This window comes from Notothenia rossii (assembly GCF_949606895.1).
Source record: "Notothenia rossii genome assembly, chromosome: 5".
In the NCBI taxonomy this organism is placed as follows: domain Eukaryota; kingdom Metazoa; phylum Chordata; class Actinopteri; order Perciformes; family Nototheniidae; genus Notothenia; species Notothenia rossii.
The window spans coordinates 59,382,737-59,402,435 of record NC_136903.1 but is presented as its reverse complement, the minus strand read 5'-3'; the positions used below and the strand labels follow the sequence as shown (position 1 = coordinate 59,402,435).

The 19,699-nt window shown below is 42.1% G+C and overlaps 1 protein-coding gene across 1 annotated transcript; it reads left to right on the top strand.

Annotated features, from left to right (window-relative positions):
• Nucleotides 1–238: 238 nt before the first annotated feature.
• LOC307038586 (uncharacterized protein) lies at nucleotides 239–4,485 on the top strand. Its single transcript, XM_079680095.1, has 4 exons — nucleotides 239–1,873; nucleotides 2,731–2,883; nucleotides 3,077–3,166; nucleotides 3,831–4,485. The coding sequence occupies exons 1-4, from the start codon at nucleotides 863–865 to the stop codon at nucleotides 4,137–4,139; spliced, it is 1,563 nt and encodes a 520-aa protein (XP_079536221.1). The 5' UTR covers nucleotides 239–862; the 3' UTR covers nucleotides 4,140–4,485.
• The last annotated feature ends 15,214 nt before the right edge of the window (nucleotides 4,486–19,699 follow it).

Below are 19,699 nucleotides of genomic sequence, written 5' to 3'. Positions count from 1 at the left end.
ACAGAGCCTTTGAGGTGACTCCATTTCCGTCACGAGAACTTGCTCTTGTGGAAGTCTGTGAACTGGTCGATGAGTATCCCTTGGCCGCCTATCTGGTTGGATGTGTGCGGATGGTGACCTTGAAGAGATCAATCTGTGTCTGAGGTAAAGTAACAAATTAAACACTGCTTGGGCAGGTACAGACTAAAGTACAGAGAATAGGTACCGTTGGGTACTGGTATCGGTTCAAACACATATATATATATATAAACAATAGATGGCTCATGGGAGATTTTCCAGCGTAGCTCACCGGCCGCCATCTTGCTGCAGTCACCAGCTACTGTTGTAAGGTGAGTGATCTGCACAAAAATACTCTTAACTCGCTGAAATCTTGACTGATTTACAAACGGTTTGGTTTATTATAAACGTTATTAGCATGGCTATGATACAGGAGACAACAAGACATGTTGAAAAAAAAATCATAATTATAAGTATGCAGTACCATAACTACATCTTTGATGTTTATAACAAACCAACCCGTTTGAAAATTGAGCAAACTATGGTTATTTAAATAGTAAACCATAATGTTATGAATGAGCGAGCTGACTGCAGCAAGATGGCGGCCATGTTGCAACGTCGGTCTCCATTGGCCAGCAGCATGGGTGAGCCATCTATTGTTTATATCTATGGGTTCAAATGTGAACAGTACCCAACCCTATACATTGGTCCAATAACATTGTTATTGTTCTTCACAATGAACCCTTTTAAAAAATGACAAGCATTCACTCTTCTACCAAGCCCCATGTACTTGAAATAAAACTAATTCTAAACCTTTTATTGTTTATATACTCTCTTTCCTAACAGACGGTGAAGAAAGACCGTGATGACATCAGCTGTTCTCAGAGTAATCCTAGGGGCTGACAGCTGTCAGAGGGTGGTGATTTCTGCTGGCCTGCCTTCAACTGTGAATGAACTGGAGAATGAGATAAAGACTCAGTGTAATGTAAAGGAACCCTTTCGGCTGCAGTTCATGGACACGCTTTTTGGCGATGAATTTATGAACTTAACTTCCATGGGAGAAATACAAGACAAAGCTACAGTCAAGGTCATATACACATCATGCAGACCTCTCAATGCTGATGCAGATCAATGTGTGGACAGTTGCTCCTTTCCACCAACCAGTCATCCTGATGACACCACATCTTCTCTAGGCGACAGCACCGGGATTCTCACATCTCCAGAGTCCACTTCTTCACGGTCTTCATGGCCAGGTGTGTTCCATGTTCCCCGTTTTTCGTATGATGCAGAGATTAAGCTTGAAAAGGCCCACAGAGTTCTCAGAGAAGAAGGGACACTGTTGATCCCTGATTCAAAGCTCAAGTCTGATATACTAGAGGGGTTGATTCAGGAGGTAGTTAAGCACAAAGTCTACGCCACGGACAGGGAGTTTGACCAAGTTGCAGAGGCGCTCGTCATGAAGCATCCATGTTTACAAGAAAAAGGCTCAGCCTCTGGCTATGGGGGATGGAAGACTAGTCTCAAATACAAGTTGTCCAACTACCGCACACATCTCCGGAAAGTGGGATGTCCTGAAGTATGTGTAAATACTTTGAAACATAAACCAGAAGGGAAACGTTCTCCTGCTTTTAAAGTTAAGAAACCAAAGAGGGGTGAAGTGGCCTACTGCCCTGACTTTCCACTTGGAGAATGCGCCCAGTCCTTGGAGAAGATGAGGGTTGAACTCCTTTCAGATTACAAGAAGCGTAATAACAGAGAGACAGTTAAGGCTAAAATGGAGAAAACATTTGCATTGAGAAGACAAGAAGTCATTAGTGATGTTCCCATGACCAGTGATGTACAAGAGAGATGGCCAGCTCTCTTTGGTGTAATGGAGGTGAGTACAAAGATAATGGTGTAACTTTTTGTGCTGTAGATGGTATATGCAACTGTTAGAGTAAAGCTTGGCCCCATTACGATGTTGTTCAGAAGTAGGTGCAAATGAATGCTGGATGTTGAAAAGCTGATGCTTCACTGCATTGCTGGCTTAAATGTGTAAGAAGAAGGTGAAGTAGTAGGAATATTTGAAAAAGTGGGAACATGATTGAAGCAGATGAGTAGGGCTTGAGTTTAAGGATTTGTCCGTCATCCCGGGGGCCGAAAAAAATAGGATTGAGGAGGAGGAACATTTATTTAGCGAGGAATTTGGGCTTAGAGTTAAAAGGAAAAATACCGTGATAACGTCATAAATTAAAATGACTGCAAGTTTTGTTTAGCACAAGTTCTTATTAAACCTCCTTGAGAACAGAAACACACAGCACATACTGCTGGTGTCATGTCCCTACTGGTTTTCAGACTAACTGGTTTCCACATGTTGTGTTTACCGAACACAACAGTTGTGGTCTGCCTCTGTCATCAGATTCGTCACACATTCACAAACATATTATTGGCGATTTTCAGGTCCAAATCTCGTATCTACTGTGGCGAATATGATTGTATAAGTTAGCACTACATCAAAGCCGCCTAAAAAAATAAGTTTGTCTAAAATATATCAGATCGCGTCAAGCTGGATTACATCTCGGTAGAGCAAAATGCTTTCAGCATTCACACCCAATATTCCATAGCCGAAATCAAATGCTGAGCAAACATGCATAGTGCATACAGTTATGTGATTGGCAGCTGTAAGTTTAATGAAACAAATGTGTGTATGTCAGTGGGCCGTGTTGTTAAAAAATGGTTTCATTTTTTTTTCAGGTTAACGCAGAGTTCAAGCGGATTACAACTATGGCTCTACAGTCAAGGTTCCTGTCACAGCTTGACCTACACTCCGCAAGTCTGCTGAGGGTGTTCTCGAAAAAATCGGGGCAGCAGGGCAAGAAGTTAAAAGACATGGCTGCCATGATGACGGTAAGAACTTTTGAACTGTGTATATGTGTAGATATGTGTGTGTGTGTGTGTGTGTGTGTATATATATAATATTTCCTTTTTGGCATTAGGTCAGTCTAAAATCAATTACAATGGTAAATTATCCCAAAATGTGACCACTCCATAGGTTCAATTTGATTAAAATGTCCCTATATTCTTTGTTTTAATCCTTAAGGAAGACATCGATGCTGACAGGGAGTGCCTCATTAAAGGACTCTGCATCTACCTCAATGAGGATCCTGAGGATCTGGTGAAGGAGTACATGGTAAGTGTGTGCTAAAGTAGTAGGCCACATACAAAAAAGAAGTTAGTTTGAACATGTTTTTAAGAAGAAAAATAGCCTCAGTTAAAAGAACCTCATTTGACCAGATATACCAGACCATATTACCAGACATGTTACTTAGCTGTCTTCCTGAAATTGATATTATAATTGGTTTTGTTAGAATTAACATGGTCTATCATGATTTGTGTTCTTCTGATTCCAGAAACACATTCAAATACTAATGCAATAGTCTTAAGGACAGCTCTATCCTCCTCAGGCTGCAGTATCTTCCACCTGTAGGGCTTATATTACATCACATAGGATGAATTATGAATCAGGAGTAGTACCTAATGCTTTGCTCATTAGTCTCCAGCATTTGGTGTCATTTCATTTCACCTGTTTATTCTCTCCAACCTTCTCCTCTTTTTAAAGTCGCTGATATATATATTACCAATAATAATTACCATTCACTCAATTTAATGTACAACCTACAATCTGATAGCCAGGCTGGTGAAACCCACAGGTGAAAACAAACCAGGTATTCTTCTTCGCAAGCATTGTGCTAATTAGTGTAGTGCCACAGTAGAGTCAAATAAGCAAATTGTGTCTTAATGAGGTCCGAGTAAAAAAAATCTTATCCTTAAAGAAATAATTTATCTTCCACCAGGACATGACTGAGGCCAACACACTACGTGAGGTAGAAGAAACAACAGTGGGGATCTATGTTGCCAGAGAGACTCCCAGCAGTGACTATTCTGATGTCGGAGTTATCCTCGAGGGTGTGGTGGTGCTTCAGGATCTGGAGAATGTGGCTCTTGCAGCTGTAATGCTGTTTGGACTCATGTATGCCCTAAACATGAATTACCCGTTGAAGCTCCGCAACACCTTAGAAGTTATTCAGAAGCTTATAATGGAGGTGGATGCATCTGACCTTTCAAGAAAGGCCCAAAACTTGAAGAGGAAAATGCACGAGTGAAGAGAGCTCACTGTCCATGTTCACTGTCCATGTTCACGGCTCGCTGTTCCTACACTGTTCTTGTAGTTGAGATGCAGAGTATACATTCCTGGACTGAGTGGTGTGGCTGGTTCTCCCACCATCGCAGTTATTGATGCCTTATAAAAAGCAGGGGATGCTTTATTTATATATATATATATATATATATATTATTTTTTAGTTTACGTTGTTGTTGTTGTAACGAAATTGCTAAACAATATGTAAGGTCCTTTTTAATATTTGTACTTCTCAAATTGGAGATTAGTTTTGGAAAGACTTGAGTGATTATTTAATCTCCAGGTTCTTGAATAAAGGTCTTGAAACAAAACTTTCTAATCGTTTTCAATGCAAAAAAAGTGGGTTATGTTTACTTTTAAAATCTGTTTCATATTTACATAAAATTATATTTATAAATATAATGTATAACAAAAAAAATTACAATTCTGAAAACATGTAATAGACATGGGAATATTAAAATAACAAATATTGCTAGAGTTATGTGATAAAATAGTGTTGGAATAAAAGGGATTGAATTGTGTTTGAATAAAGTGATCAACATGGGTTGGAGTAAAATGATGAAAGTGTTTAATTTACTTTATTGAAACACATTTCAATAACTTTGAATCAACACAAAGTAATTGCGTTGATTGGACATAAATCGTTTGTGTTGATTTAAAACAATTCTATAGGTTGCTGCCAAAGCAAATTATTTGTGTGCAACAAATGTCCACAATTGAATTGAGTAAATCCAATGTGTTCTTTTTTTCAGTGTAGGCTATTTTTTACAATGTGTGTTGGAAGGCTTTATTAAATTACTATGAATATTGTCATTGTTGAAGGCTTTTAGAGAAGGGTGAACTATAAGCCTGAATTACATAACATTTTATACCTAAAAACATAAAAGCCACAATAAATGAATCACATTATTCTAGTTATTTTTACCTCCCGTATTGCTTTCAACCCACCAGCTTTTATGGTGTTGTTATGTCACTAACTGTAAGCTTGTCACATACAGTCTATGGTCACTCAGAGTAACCTACAGTTAGCTAGCTGCTGGAGAAGAAAGATCAGGGGGGGAGGGGGGAGAGAGCTGTGGTTGATGGGCCATTAGTTGTGTAAATACACAGCTGAGAGCTGCCGTTTCATTCAGACTGTTTAAAAAACGGTAACAACGGACTATTTTTCTTAGCGGATGCATGTCAATTTAAATCAATACATACAACTATTTTTTAAATCAATAAAAACATTTTCTAAATCCATAAAAGCATTTCAATTAATACTGGGAGTCATGTCGTTACTTTGTTGAGAATGTGGCTTTGTAATAAGCGGGATAATTTGCAGCGACTTGTTCCTTATGGGGAAAATAGCACCCGTCATGCAGATCAGGATCCCTCCGCCACGCTTTGGGATCCTGATGTGCCGACGAGGCTCCATTAAAATATAAATATTTTTAGTGAATTACTGAGTTTAGGCACGTTAATAACGTTTTAATGAAGTTGAATACAGTATATTCATATGTGTCAGTGATTTCATGTCAATTCGGCGAACATAAACATAAATGATCGTGGTGCAGATGATGATTAAATTAGGATTACAAATCGAGAGCCGGGCTGCATTTCCTCCTGTTCGTTTTTTTCGACTAAACAACATTATTTTGTTAAATAACAACATGGTGATGTTTTGTAAATGATTACATGTCTCTTATTTAGCACAGAGTATGATATCCGTGACATATGGATCTTAACAATGTTCCGCTCTACATCCCGCGTACTGTATCTGACTTTATTTCACATGAGCTCCAGTGTGGAACCCCACTGCACCCCCTGGTGGATCAATTATCCATTGCAGCTGGCTTCATTATAATTACATTTATCTATCACGGGGGTGGTCTCAAGTCAAGCTGGAGGTTTTCCCTTGAGCGAGGGCAGATCACGTACCAATCACGGCCCTCGCGTTTCAAACTGTCTGAAATGAATCGCTACATCTGTACAAGCGTCTATTCGTCGGTCAGCCCCACGAGTCAGCCACAAACAAACGACAAAAAACAAATGGATATCGTGGTCACTACACATGACAACACACTTTGTCCGTGTTTGGCTCTCTCGCCGCACAGTGAAGCATTCCCGCACTGACGTCACTTCCGGCTTCCCCGAAAACATCAAAATGAGTCAAAGGAATTTCCCCGCGATATTCGAAATTATTGATATTTATCGGAACGGTATCGCACCTTTTTTAAACTGACGGTTCGAGATTACTAGTAGCCCAATATTTCATTGCACAACAGTTGTTGGAAGGCTGTCACAGGCTCTTTAAGGGTTGTTTATATTTCCCATCATTAATCAGAATCTGCAAACTTTGCGCACTGCCACTCCAACATCCAATCACAGAGCTTGAGGACTAATCACGGGGTTTGTGAAGCAAGGCACATGGTGTAGTCCCAAACGATAGCTGAGGATTCTGAGTAGTGTAGTGTCTTCTGCCATCCTAAACGACTTTTCTTAAGACTTTTCTTTTTGCCGCTGCTTTTGAATTGAACTATTCACATCTTAAACTGCACTGTAACTTTTATCCATGTATTTTTTCTTTTAATGTTTATTTTATTATCTTTTCTTTTTAATGACTGATTTGAAATACCATTTTCTTAATGTCTTTCATTTTTTGTAAAGCACTTTGAATTGCCTTGTGTTGAAAGGTGCTATATAAATAAACTTGCCTTGCCTTGCCTAAACTCCGAAAAAACATTTGTTTCTCCGAATTGAAGGGGAAAAATACAAAAGCATTGTGCACTTTTTTTTAAATTTAAATCAATCAATGTTGTATAATCAACAAAGTTAATCTGGTGTTTTTGAGTTGATGAGTAGTGCAGATATCACTGTAAAATCAATCAACAGTAAGGAGAATACTTACTTCTGGGTGTAAAATCCTCCGTTATCCAATGGGAATGGACGCTCACATTGCTTTTAAATGCCGCCGACATGGACCGATGCGGTGCTTCCCTGAGCGTCAAATACCGCCACCAATGGGAATACATTGCAATCAGTTGAAAGCTCTTTGCGTCCGTTTATGAAGCTGAAGGAGCCTCAGCGCGTCCCAACTGCACGCCACGGGGTCCCTGACCAAGCGTCGCTGGACGTTTAGGGAGTAAAACTGTGTTGAAAAGCCAAGCATGCCTTAAAGGTCCCATATCATGGCCATTTCCACTGATCATAATTCCATTTTTGGTGTACTAAAATAGATTTATACTGTGCAATTTTCCAAACTCACATTGGTTTCTCATACAGCATCTCTGTAAAGTATACGTATTCACCGGTATTCACTCTCTCTCCTAAACGGCTTGTTGTAGCTCCTGCCCCCCCTCCCTGTGAGCCCAGTGTGCTCTGATTGGCTGAGAGGCTCGTTGCTGCTCGCAGCTCCTCACAGCTCCTCACAGCTGTGTGAGCTGCTGCAGAAGCAGACAGGCTTTCCGTGTCGGCGTCTCAACGATACAGGAGAACGCAAAACTCATCCTGAGCGCACACAAACACTCACAGCCGAAGTAAAAACAATAACTGTGGCTTGTAAGAAAAAGGTTTATAACGCTGTGAGAATGGGTCTGCGGAGAGCATTTCTCCGCCATCCCAACTTAGTAGCCCGAAAAACGTTTACCCATTTAAACAGTCGTGGTAGATACCTTGTTTCTTTTAAACATCATAAATACACACACAACAATGAATACTTACAAGTTGTGTACCCAAATCTCCCGCTGGTCCAAATAAAGTAGGAACAGCATCGTTCTTCAGTGCCCTCCGCTGTACATATCCGGCATGAACCGCTGAAAGGTTTGTGAAGCTTTGTTTCTTGAAAGGCTGCCAGAGGGTAAGGCCATAGCTCTGGGCGTGGCTAATGGGTATTCCTACGTAGCGATACCCAGGAAGAAAACATTGGAAATTGAGAAATCTCCAACGAGGTGTTCTGGGGCAGCATAGACAGGTATTTTCTGTGTTAGAGTTTTACTCGCTACAGGATTTACTTTGAGGGTTTTTGACTCTGCAGACCGTTTACATGCAGAAAAACCTTCATAACACACAAGGGGATGGGTAATAACCGGAAAAGCATGACATGGGACCTTTAAGTTACACACTGCACTGAAACTATTTATTTCGTTATTATCTATGTACTGTATGTGTGTCTTGTTGTCATAGTTCCTTCTGTTCAGAATTGTTCTTTTTGGAAAGAAACTCCCCAACTGTTGAACAAAAACACAGAGGCACTCACACAAAACACTGAACTAATGGCAGTGGCTTCCATTGTGCCCAAACAAGTCCAGGAAAAGCAGCTGACAGGAGAAAGTGTTCGACACCCACAGTGGCAGCAGAATGGACTCCTATCTTCAAACCAACAGAGAGAGGGACAGAAACATGTTGCTGCAGAATGTTTCCTTGACTGTTAAACAGTTTTGCCAAAAAAAGGGTTATTGAATCGTTTTGTATCCCATGAGGACAAAAAGAGACAGACGAACAGACAGACCCGAAGGAAAAGAAAGAGACAGTCAGAGAGGAGGGGTGGGGGGGTGGAACTAGAAGAGATGTTACAGGTGCGGTGCAATGTGTTTCTTTACTGATAACACAAGGGATTTGATTTGGATGTTTAGCGGAGAAAACTGTGAAATGCACATCTATCCTTTACGTCGTCAGAATAAGTAGATACCAAAAACATGGTGACTATAATATTTTTGATTGGTAGTTTGCTAGCACATTTACTTGAAATCTCATCAAAATAGCAAAATGGACTTGTGCAATATCCAAATCAAAGTAAGCCAAAGTAAGGCAAACATGTGTACATATAATATATATATATATATATATATATATATATATACATATATATATAAGCAATAGCTCACGACAGGCCGTGGTATATGCTCATTATATCACAGCTAAGGGGCGTGGTTCGGCCTGACGCGAAGCCTGAAGTGAGCTATTGCTTTTATATAACGGTTACCAAGTGTGGCAATATGAAAGAAAAATACACACTCTAATTTAAATCGTTTTTTACATTAATGTGTATGTTGCTGTTTATTGTGCACCCACTGAAAAACTGTCCAGCATCAGTAGCATGGCTTACTTAGTCACTTGTATAGGTCGAGGTTGTTCGAGGCTGTTGCTTGGCGTGGCGAGGATATTGCTCCACTTTCTCGAGACTTTCTCCGAGATTGGGCTTCCAGTAGCTCTGGAGAGAGCTTTCGCACATGTGGCCACTAACGGTCATAATTTCTCTGCTTTGTTTCAAGACCCGCATCAGAAAGCTTTTGAATGGTGGTACTTTTCCAGTTGGTCTACCTGCTCTTCACGTAGCTCTGCATGTCATAGTTTAGGTGCTTTTTTTTCTGGAGATAGGCACTGCTCAATCCACTCCTCCATACTATAGTAAGACCCCCCCGGAGGTCGAAGTTAATCTTAAATGTTTCCATTTTACGCTTTGTAAGTTTGTTTCGTAACGGAAGAAATTTAAATATATTTATAAAACTGACAAGTCAAATCAAGCAATCTGATTGGTCGATAGCGTTTTTGCAGACCTCTTTGATTACAGATTTGAAAACATCGTTGCTTGCTTTAAAAGTAGCACAATTCATTATGTTAAACCTTCAAAAGTATCTAGATATCCCTGCCCTAATGTCAAAGGAACTGCACACGGAATATGTTTTGCCGTTTGATGTCTTTGTCTGGACCGCTGCGTCAAAAAGGAGGGCTTCTGCCCCGTTACTTCTCCGCTGCTTTCTTGTTCCAGGATGAAAAACGGTATTCTGTTTTTCTCAGACGCGGAGGGATACTGACTTGTTGTGAAAAGTAACTTACAATTCTACCCGCGGTATACGCTCAGTATATCACGGCTAAGAACCAATCAGATTGCTTGATTTGACTTGTCCGTTTTATAAATATATATATATATGCCTACAAACAGTTTATCCCTTAACAAATCACACCATGTTAATTTCATTATATTTTTAAAGAGGCCCTATTATGCTTTTTGTGCATGTAAATGGTCTGCAAAGGCTAAAATCCCCGTGTTCCCTAGGGAGTTTACCTCACTTTGCCAAGTCTAACTCTCTGTGAAGCAACACAAGGGCAGAACAAAATATGATTTAACTATGTGCATGTTGGCTGGATAATTGGAATTTCAACGTTTATGCAAAGCTTTTTATTGCTATTTCCTTGTGTTTATCATAGTGTCTTTAGTATATATTTAGAAACATTGATTGTCTATATGTGTGAACCTTTGTAAAAATAGTATTCATGCACACATTTTCTCTTTTACTATGGTGACATGTCTCTTTCTCTTTGCTAGGTCTGACCTCCTGTAAATCAGGGCTTCACTGCACCAGACAAACTATAATTAACTTTCCATGTGCAGCTGGCCAGGACAAATTAGAATTTGAACATACTGTAGATACATGGCTTTTTTTCCTTCTCATTTTCGTGTGTTTAACATAAATGTATCTCTAGTATTTATGTGTACATCAAAAAGCAGTGAAAGCACTGTTTTTTCTTTGACTGTCGTGACAGCTGTGCCTTTCTCTTTGCCAGGTCTAACTTACTGTGAAGCAACACAAGGCTTCCCTGCAACAGAAATATGATTTCACTATGTGCAAGCTGCTAGGAAAAAAGATATTTCAACCTTCCCATTTTCCTGTGCGTGTTTATCATTATTATATTATTTCCCAAGCCTAATTGTGAATATGTAACCATGCATGTGCTTTGTGTGTGCATTCTGTGGCCTGTGTAGTCACTCAGAGTGTGTGTGTTCTGCCTCGGGCTGGTGGAGCCCCTCTCTAGTACCCCCCAGCTCCGTCTCTCCTGCCAATAGTTAATTGATTTGGCTCCATCCTGCCTGCTCTACTTACTTAAGTAGTTAATTAACTCAACTTTTAATTAGCTTCGACACAGCGACGGGGTAAAGCATAAAGCTGACACCGGCTGCGCACGACCACTCACCCTGTTTTTGTCTAACGGAGCACACAAAGCTGGGACTCCCAACGCTCGTAAACTGGCGGCGAATAGTCGACAAGTCGCTCGACAGAGTTTACTGAACAAGCTGCCGACTGGCCAACTTTCCCTGGCTTTACTCCAGTCCAGCTCCACTTTATTTTCAGTTAATGCTCTGTAACTCTGGCTGTTTTCAGTGCTCCATTTTTAGCGTTGTTCCTCTGTTAAATGTACATTCATTGTGATTTGAATTGGCACATAACACAGGATTAACATACCGCATCTGCGAGGGGTTGATGAGGTTCTTGATTAATAGCAATTACTCTGCGATTACTTTACCAGGTGCTGAGATGTCTGGCTTTTCAAAAGTCACTTTCATGCCCGCACTCTCATGGAACAAAAGCTCCTCTCACACCTACTTAGCAGCACAAAGAATGGTGCTAAAACACAAGCAATTGCCAATAGGTGTCAGATGTGAAAGCTAAAAAGCCTTGTTCTCTAGCCAAATAAAAGCAAATGACAAAGTGGGATGAATGTTCCATTTATAATGCTGATAAATTACATCTCCACAACTAATTTATTCAGTGTCCTGAAACTATTGTGTTGTTCTTAAGATGCCAAGAGGATAGAAGCAGTGAAGAAAGAAAGGAGATATTACTTACATTCCTAATAATCAACAGTCAAAATCATGTGAAAATGTACTGGACTTTTAATGTCACAGACACAAGATCGTCTTTTGGCATATTCATATTTTTTATTTGTAACCACACAAAAAATGGTTATGTTGAATTTACTTAATTGTATTAAGGTAAGTGGTTGCACGAAACAAATGTATCTAGATCATACTTGCCAACCCTCCCGATTTTCGCGGGAGACTCCCGATTTCACTGCCCGCTACCGATTTCACTGCCCTCTCCCGGTTTCCTCCCGGGGTCATATTTCTCCCGCATTTCTCCCGATTTCTGACAAAATCAGATTTACTCACAACTGTTTCCACTCGGACTTGCCAACAGCTATTGTTTGGTTTCCATGGTAGCGCATCTCTTTAGTAGCACGCGCAACTGAAAGTCTGAGAGGGTGAGGCAGACAGTCACAGAAAACTGAACAAGAATCGACAACTCGACCCTCTGCTCACTCCTTTCCTGTAAAATACAGGTCCAGCCCACACATATGCTCCATCGAGGATGGTGCTACAGGCCGCAAGGCAGTGCACTTAGAACTACAATAAGCATGTTAATGTTAATCTACAGCTCCGGCAAGCCACTAGTACCCCGGTATTGAAATGCTCCCGATTTCTGAGGTCTCGAGGTTGGCAAGTATGATCTAGATCCATATATATTTTTTTTTAAGTTCACTGTACTTATTATTTTTGAGTAATTTCAACCCTAATTATAATGATAATTTTCAGCTCAACTATTTTTGAGTAGTATTTATTTACTCACTAAACCCATGTTAAGTATACTAAAATGGATTATCTAACTCTAACCTTGGTTGTTGGTCGAGTTTCAGACACGCCCGCCGGAAAGCTTCAACGCACGCCGCTGTGTGGACGGGCCGTAACAGTGGCCAGATTGTACTGTTATGGTTAGCAGGGAAACAACGAGCAGAGCAGAGACAGGAGGAAAGAGTTTCAAGCACAATAATAACGTTTATTGAATAATACTGGGCCGTAAGCAGGAGGGTCTTGTCCAGGGAAGCTAGACGGAGTCCAAGGGAGAGGGGAACGGAGGTCTGACCAGGTTGGAGAGCGCAGGGAGAAGACCCAGGAGGAGCGGGACAGGGTCCAACGTTACTGCCCTTCACAATGCATGTCATTCCATTTGATTTCATAATACAAAAATATCATTATTTTATTTTATATATTTACTGCAAATTATTATACTTGAATTTCTTAATTTTATAAATACTTTTTACAATGTTTGTCTTTTATTCGATAATGGGGCAACTGTCTCAACCTAAAATGTCCACATTAAAATAAATAAATATTCTATTCATTTTTTTGATCTGATACCATAAATAGTGACTGCACAGATATGTGGATATGTGCAGGTGGAACTATTGACATTAATGATATGCTCAAGTGACCCAGTATAAGGCAGTGAGCCGGGATACATATTAGTGGTGCCATCATAAATACAATGCAAGCATTGATACATGTTTTAGTTGCACCTGCTTTCTCGTAATATGGCAAAAAAGTGAAAAAATCCAACATGAAGCACATCACGTACATTCTTTACTTGACTTTACAGCTCATCTCTAGCAAGTATTGTAAAGTCTGTTTGTATAAGAAGAAAAGGGATTTCTTCACATAAAATGAAATACAATCAAGAAAAAAACTGTTTTGTTCATAAATATTTCAGAACTAAGTGGACACAGTGAGAGCTTTCTCATTATTTTTAATATTAATACACTTCTGAATAAAACAGTAAATGTCTCCTTGTCTATTGCAACAACTGAAAGGCAATAGTAGAATATCTCACCGACAGGAGAAGAAACATGATGTGCCAGGCAGAGGAGAGTCTGACAAAGCTGAGAAATAAGAGAACAGTAAGATGAAGGATTGTTTTTATATGTTACACCATCAGCGTCTTTTGGACATGATGAAATTAGAAATAACAATGAAAACCTATATCCACTGACCAGGGGCACCACCACCATCTTTAAAAAAAGATGGGAGAAAGATGACAAAAAAGCTGTTGTGGTGTTCAGGAGCTTCTTTCTAAGACAGATGTCGGAGGAGCAGAAGAATCTCAGATATAACTGGTCTCTACCAAGTTTTGAACTAATGAGGACACTGTAATGTTTAGGAGAACTTTGTAAAAAACAGCTGTCAAAAGGAAAAAGTCTGTAAAGTGGCCAACATTTTCTAAATTTCACTTAAAATTGGAAAAGACTTGGAGACAAGGCAAGACCTGGGCATAGTTCAAAAGTGAAGAGATACTGTATTAAAGATATTAGTTGCAATAACATTGCTACTCTGTAATGGCTGGTTTGTAACATTGTCTGGGATTTGTTTTTACTATCTGACAACTGTCATCAATAATATCTGTGTTTTTCTCATTTTTTAAAGAAATCAAATGTTCAGTATTCTCGACCTCTACAGGCTTAAAGATGTTACTGTAGGGCTTCACAATTTAAAATAACAAAAAATAACTGATTATTTTGACTGAAATTCATATTGCAATATGATTCATATTATTGGACCAAATGCTCTTTCAAAAACATTTTAGTTGATATTATGCTCATTTTGAGGTTCATATTTGTATGTAGTGTCTCTACTGTGACATGTCTCCAAGCTTTAATGTTCCAAAAGCTCTTTATTCTTCTCATACTGCCTGTATACCCCTTTTTATCCTCTGTCTGAAACTAGAGCCAGTCTGTTGTGATTAGTCAACAACTAACCAATATACATGTTACATTTGTATGAAAATATGTTATGGAAGTTAACAAAGGAGTCCAATGGAGACGTTTCAGGCAGGGGTGTGGGGGAGAGAAACTCCCTCTGGAGGGAACACAGGGGTATTAGCCTTTGCAGACCATTAACATGCACTAAAACCTATAAGACACTACAGGAAAGGGAAAACCCCCAAACATAATAATAGGGCCTGCTAATGATGAACAGCATAAATGGGAAGAAAAAGCTGTCCATGTATGTTGAAATACACAAAGTGAATTCAATATGTTTTGATATGGTGTAGTGAAGCCTTGCCTTACAGAAGGTTAGACCGGGCAAAGAGACAGAGACAGATATCACTATAGTAAAAGAGAAAGCAGTGAAAGGACATATTCATACTCAGGGCGACTGTGGTCCCCAGCCGATGCATCCTTGGGCAAAATACTTAACCCTGAGCTGCTCCCTCATATGGTGTATGAGTGTGTATGAATGTTAGTTCCCTAGAGCAGTGGTTCTCAACCTGTGGTACGCGTACCACTGGTGGTACGCCAGCTCCCGCTAGTGGTACGTGGAGGAATCTGACATATAACATTTTTAATTATTATTTTTTTTAATTATTATTTATTTATTTTTTAAAAACAATTTTTTAATTCAAAGGTGGGGTAGGTAATTTTGGAGAAACCAGCTAGAATTTGAAAATACACAACCGGAAAAAATATGCCACTTCCTTACAGAGCCTTCAACAGATGACATTTTTTAATGGATTTTTTGTCAAAGCACTTAGATATTCATTGCTATCGGGATGTTAAGAGCATTCCATGGAATATAACAAAAAGTGTATCTCGAGCCGGTTTCTCAAACTTGTGACTCAGGAAGAAGGCATTTGCTAAAATAATGGATAGAAGGCTGTGACCGAGGTCAAACGCTGAAAAAGCACACACTTGTCCTTAATTGTTATCTTTTTTGTTATCTTTTTTCTGCCACCACAGAAATGGCAATAGCAAACATCAGCAGACTGAAGATGAGCTATTAGCCCTTAGGCTCATCTGCTCCTGGAGGCTTCATTATTATTGTGGAACTGAATTCCCAATAGGACATTTTCTGTTACAATGTTGGTTGTTGCAGGAGGCCTACATTCAAACTTTGGTATAGGTCCAGCAAATGACCTGTGTGTACAGTTGAAATTTGTTGTGTGAGAATAAGTTATTATTTTTGTTCTTTATATTCTCACTTGTGGAGAGAGAGAGAGAGAGAGAGAGAGAGAGAGAGAGAGAGAGAGAGAGAGAGAGAGAGAGAGAATTTCAACATTGGTCATATGGTGGTACTTGGAGAGCCAACTATTTTCTCAGGTGGTACTTGGTGTAAAAAGGTTGAGAAACATTGCCCTAGAGTAAGTGGTACTGCTCTCTATGAATGAGGTGTGAATGGCTGAATGACTCATAGTATGTAAAGCGATTTGAGGAGTCGTAAAGACCTGATCAAGCAATATAAGTACAAACCATTTACAAAAGTACAGTGAATAAGAAATATACAAAGACCCGCAGGCTAAAGAAAACAAAATAGTGTGTGTTTTTACACCCGGCTAAAACTTCATACTGTGTGATATTTCACAATGTAACGACCCGTCCACACTGCAGCGTTAAAAAAATCTTGAAAATCTTGGAGGTGGGCCTGTCTGAAAGCTTGGGGATTTTTTGCGAGCAACGCGACCAACAACCAATCCCATGAATATCCCGCCCCCGACATACAAAGCAATAGCAATGTTAAAACAAAGTAAACTGGATATAAAATCCCCAAACAGGCGAAAACCTACCAGTTTCACCCACTGTCTCTGCCACCTCCCTCCATTCCTGGTTTTATTTCGTATATGGATTCGCCCTCTAAGGCTATTGCTATTGGGTAATCCCCCTGTGCACCCGCGGAGCACTGAAACACTTGTAGTCCACGCCCACCCGCAAGGTGGGCCCCACCCTCGGGCTCCCTTCCAGTATAAATAGGAAGGAGGCCCGACAATCTGCTCCCCTCTTTTCTTCAGCACCCCGTAACTGAGAGACACTTCAATTGCAGAGTAAACATGAGTAACAATTGTGTGAGAGATTGTCCCTCATGTGGCTCTGGGTTCATAATGACTTTTCGCGGGTGCAGACGGTCAGGAGTGACCCGATCTGGCCACGCTTCCCAGCCATCAGGAGGTTCCAGGAGGGGGCGGCGGCGAACCCGAGGACCCTGAAGGCTCCGGTGGCCACATTTGTTCCCCTCACCAAGGTGGAGGGGTTTACAGATGCTGGTTTTCCAGCCGCCCCTTCTCTAGAGCCGAGCCTAATGGCGTTTTTTTGGGGTAAGACAGGCCAGCATAATCGCCGGACGGCGCCCTATGTTGAGCGCCCCCAGAGAGAGAAAAAGAACGTCTGCAGCAGCCGCGGCGTCCACACCGGCCACAGCGGCAGCAGAGGCCGCAAGCGGAGAGACGCCCACAACAACCGCCTCGGCGCCAGGCTCGCCCTTCGGCGGCTGCGGGGGCTCCGTCCCACGTCTCCGCTCCCCCGCCACCCCAGAGACAGCGTCTCCCTGCGGCGAGTCAAAGGGGAGTGAGGCTCCCCCGCTCCTGGTCTGCTCCACGAGAGCCTCCGAGGAAGCAGAGCCAGTTCTGACGTTCTGGGGGTTGTGAGTAAAATAAAGTGTGTTCATTTTCCAACTTTTTGTACTGAGTCATCAGTAACAAGTGTTTCTCACATATCCCCCCTGTGTAAGTCAGCTCCTATAACGGTTACTAGCCAGCAGGGCTCGTTGCAAAAGCCTGCAGGTACCTCGGTTAATAACCTGCAGAGCTTGCGGCATTCCTTTGTCCGAGATACGCCTCCTACACACGGTCATAATAAACCCATGAGCGCCATTATAACGCTGCATGTGGACAGCACTGCACACACCTCCACTCATCCCCTGAGCGTGTACGCGCCTCATGATGAGAGCTGGAGTGAAAGGCAGCGTGTGGAGGCTCCCTCGCAGCCCTTTCGCCTCACGGGTGACGAGGGCAATGGCGTGGCTCGTCACCATGACGACCATTACAGCACATCACAAAGAAGCCAGAACGGGGGAATGAGACCCATCCTTGATCTGTCAGTATTCCAGGCTGAGCGCCCCCAGCGGCAGCGCCCGCAGCGCCACGGTGTCAGGGCTCGCAACAGAAGCCTGCTAGTTTTAACCTGTCGGTTAAACTGCAGAGCTCGCTAACTAAGCCAGCTGCCACTGACCTGTCGTTAGCAGGGCTCGCTACAGAAGCCTGCTGGTTTTAACCTGTCGGTCAATAAACTGCAGAGCTCGCTAACTAAGCCAGCTGCCACTAATCTGTTGATTAAGTAGACAGCAGAGCTCGCTGCAGAAGCCTGCTGTCGGTTAGTAAACTGCAGAGCTAAGCCAGCTGCCACTAACCTGTCGTTAGTAGGGCTCGCTCCAGAAGCATGCTGGTTTTAACCTATCGATTAATAAACTGCAGAGCTCGCTGCATTCCTCTGTCCGAGATACGCCTCGTACAGCAGAGGCTCCATCCCACTTCTCCGCTCCCCCGCCACCGTAGAGACAGGGTCTTCCGGCGGTGAGTAGAAGGTGAGTGAGGCACCCCCGCTCCTGGTCTGCTCCACGAGAGCCACCAAGGAAGCAGAGCCGTTTGTGACGTTTTGGGGGGGGATTGTGAGGAGAATAAAAGCTGTTTATTTTCCAACTTTTTGTCTGAGTCATCAGTATCAAATGGTTCTCACATGTCTCCCACCCTGTGTAAACTGCCTATAACCTGTCGGTTAATAGCCAGCAGGGCTTGTTGCTAAAGCCTGTTTTTAACCTGTCGGTTAATACATTTCAGAGCGCGCTAATTAAGCCGGCTGCCACTAATCTGTTGATTAGTAGACAGCAGGGCTCGATGCAGAAGCCTGGTTTTAACCTGTTGGTTAATAAACTACATAGCTCGCGGCATTCCTCTGTCTGAGATACGCCTCGTACACACGGGACGCAGCGTGTGGAGGCCCCCGCGCAGCCCTTTCGGTCCAAGCACACCTTGGGTTGCCTCACGGGCAGCGGCGGCAGGGGCACTGGCGTGGCTCGTCACCATGACGACCAAAAACACATCTTGAGCACGTGCGCCCGCTCTCAGAGTGTTTCTCAGAGGGGCAGTGCGTGTGTCTGATGGACAGATGGATGAGCAGGCTGATCAGCAGAGGATACGCCCTGCAGTTCGCCTCTCCCCCCCCCCCACAGTTCAATGGGATACAGAAAACACTCCTGTCCTCCCAGAAGCTATGTCTTGCGCTCCAATCAGAGCTGCAGGAACTCCTGTTGAAAGAGGATATTTCCACGGTTCCTCAAGGGGAAAAAAAGCAGGTGCTGGAATGTGTTCACCAGGACGACTGGTTCACTTCCACCTGAAGGATGCATACTTCCACGTACCCATCATCCCGAAACACAGGAAATAGCGTTCGGATATTTCCTGACTCCTCGCATTTTTGTGTATAGAAGGCTGGAGCCACTACACAGAGGAGGGATGAGAGTGTGGTTTTTCTCTGGACGACCTGCTATTTGCTGGCTCGCTCCAGGGAGGAAGTCGCTTTACAGACGTTACATTCGTATCGCATCTGTCAAAGCCTGGGTTTCATAATGAATTGGAAGAAAAGCTGTCCTCTTCCCTCTCAGACAATCGTTTATCTGATAGTGGAATTAAACTCAGCCAGCAGAGCGCGGCTCTCGGGGCAGTGAGTGGAGAAACCGACAGCTCTCCTCTGGCGTGTCACAAACCCGCGCAGCCCTCTCCGTGACGCAAATGCTCGGCATTGGCGTCAGCTGGTCACGTGGTCTCCAGAGGTGGTTCATTCACTGCAGAAACCTGCTGTTTTAACCTATTGGTTTATAAACTGCAGAGCGTGCGGCATTCCTCTGTTCCAAGATAAGCCTCCTACTTGTCACCATGACGACCATTACAGCATATCTCAGAGAAGCCTCTCCCCCCCGCAGTTCCATGGGATACAAGAAACACTCCTGTCATCCCAGGAACACTGTCTTGCGCTCCATTCAGCGCTGCAGGAACTATTGTTGAAAAAGGCATTTTTTCCAAAAGGGAGGAAAAACAGTTTTTTTTTACTCCCGTTATTTTTCTAAATCCCGGGAAAAAACTGGGGGAGTGAGACCCATCCTTGATCTGT

What these genes read in the sequence shown, in the direction of transcription:
- LOC307038586 (XM_079680095.1), top strand. Translation starts at nt 863, where the DNA reads ATGACATCAGCTGTTCTCAGAGTAATCCTAGGGGCTGACAGCTGTCAG. An exon ending in CTCTCTTTGGTGTAATGGAG is followed by an intron (nt 1,874 to 2,730) that starts GTGAGTACAAAG and finishes TTTTTTTTTCAG; the next exon opens with GTTAACGCAGAGTTCAAGCG. An exon ending in ATCTGGTGAAGGAGTACATG is followed by an intron (nt 3,167 to 3,830) that starts GTAAGTGTGTGC and finishes ATCTTCCACCAG; the next exon opens with GACATGACTGAGGCCAACAC.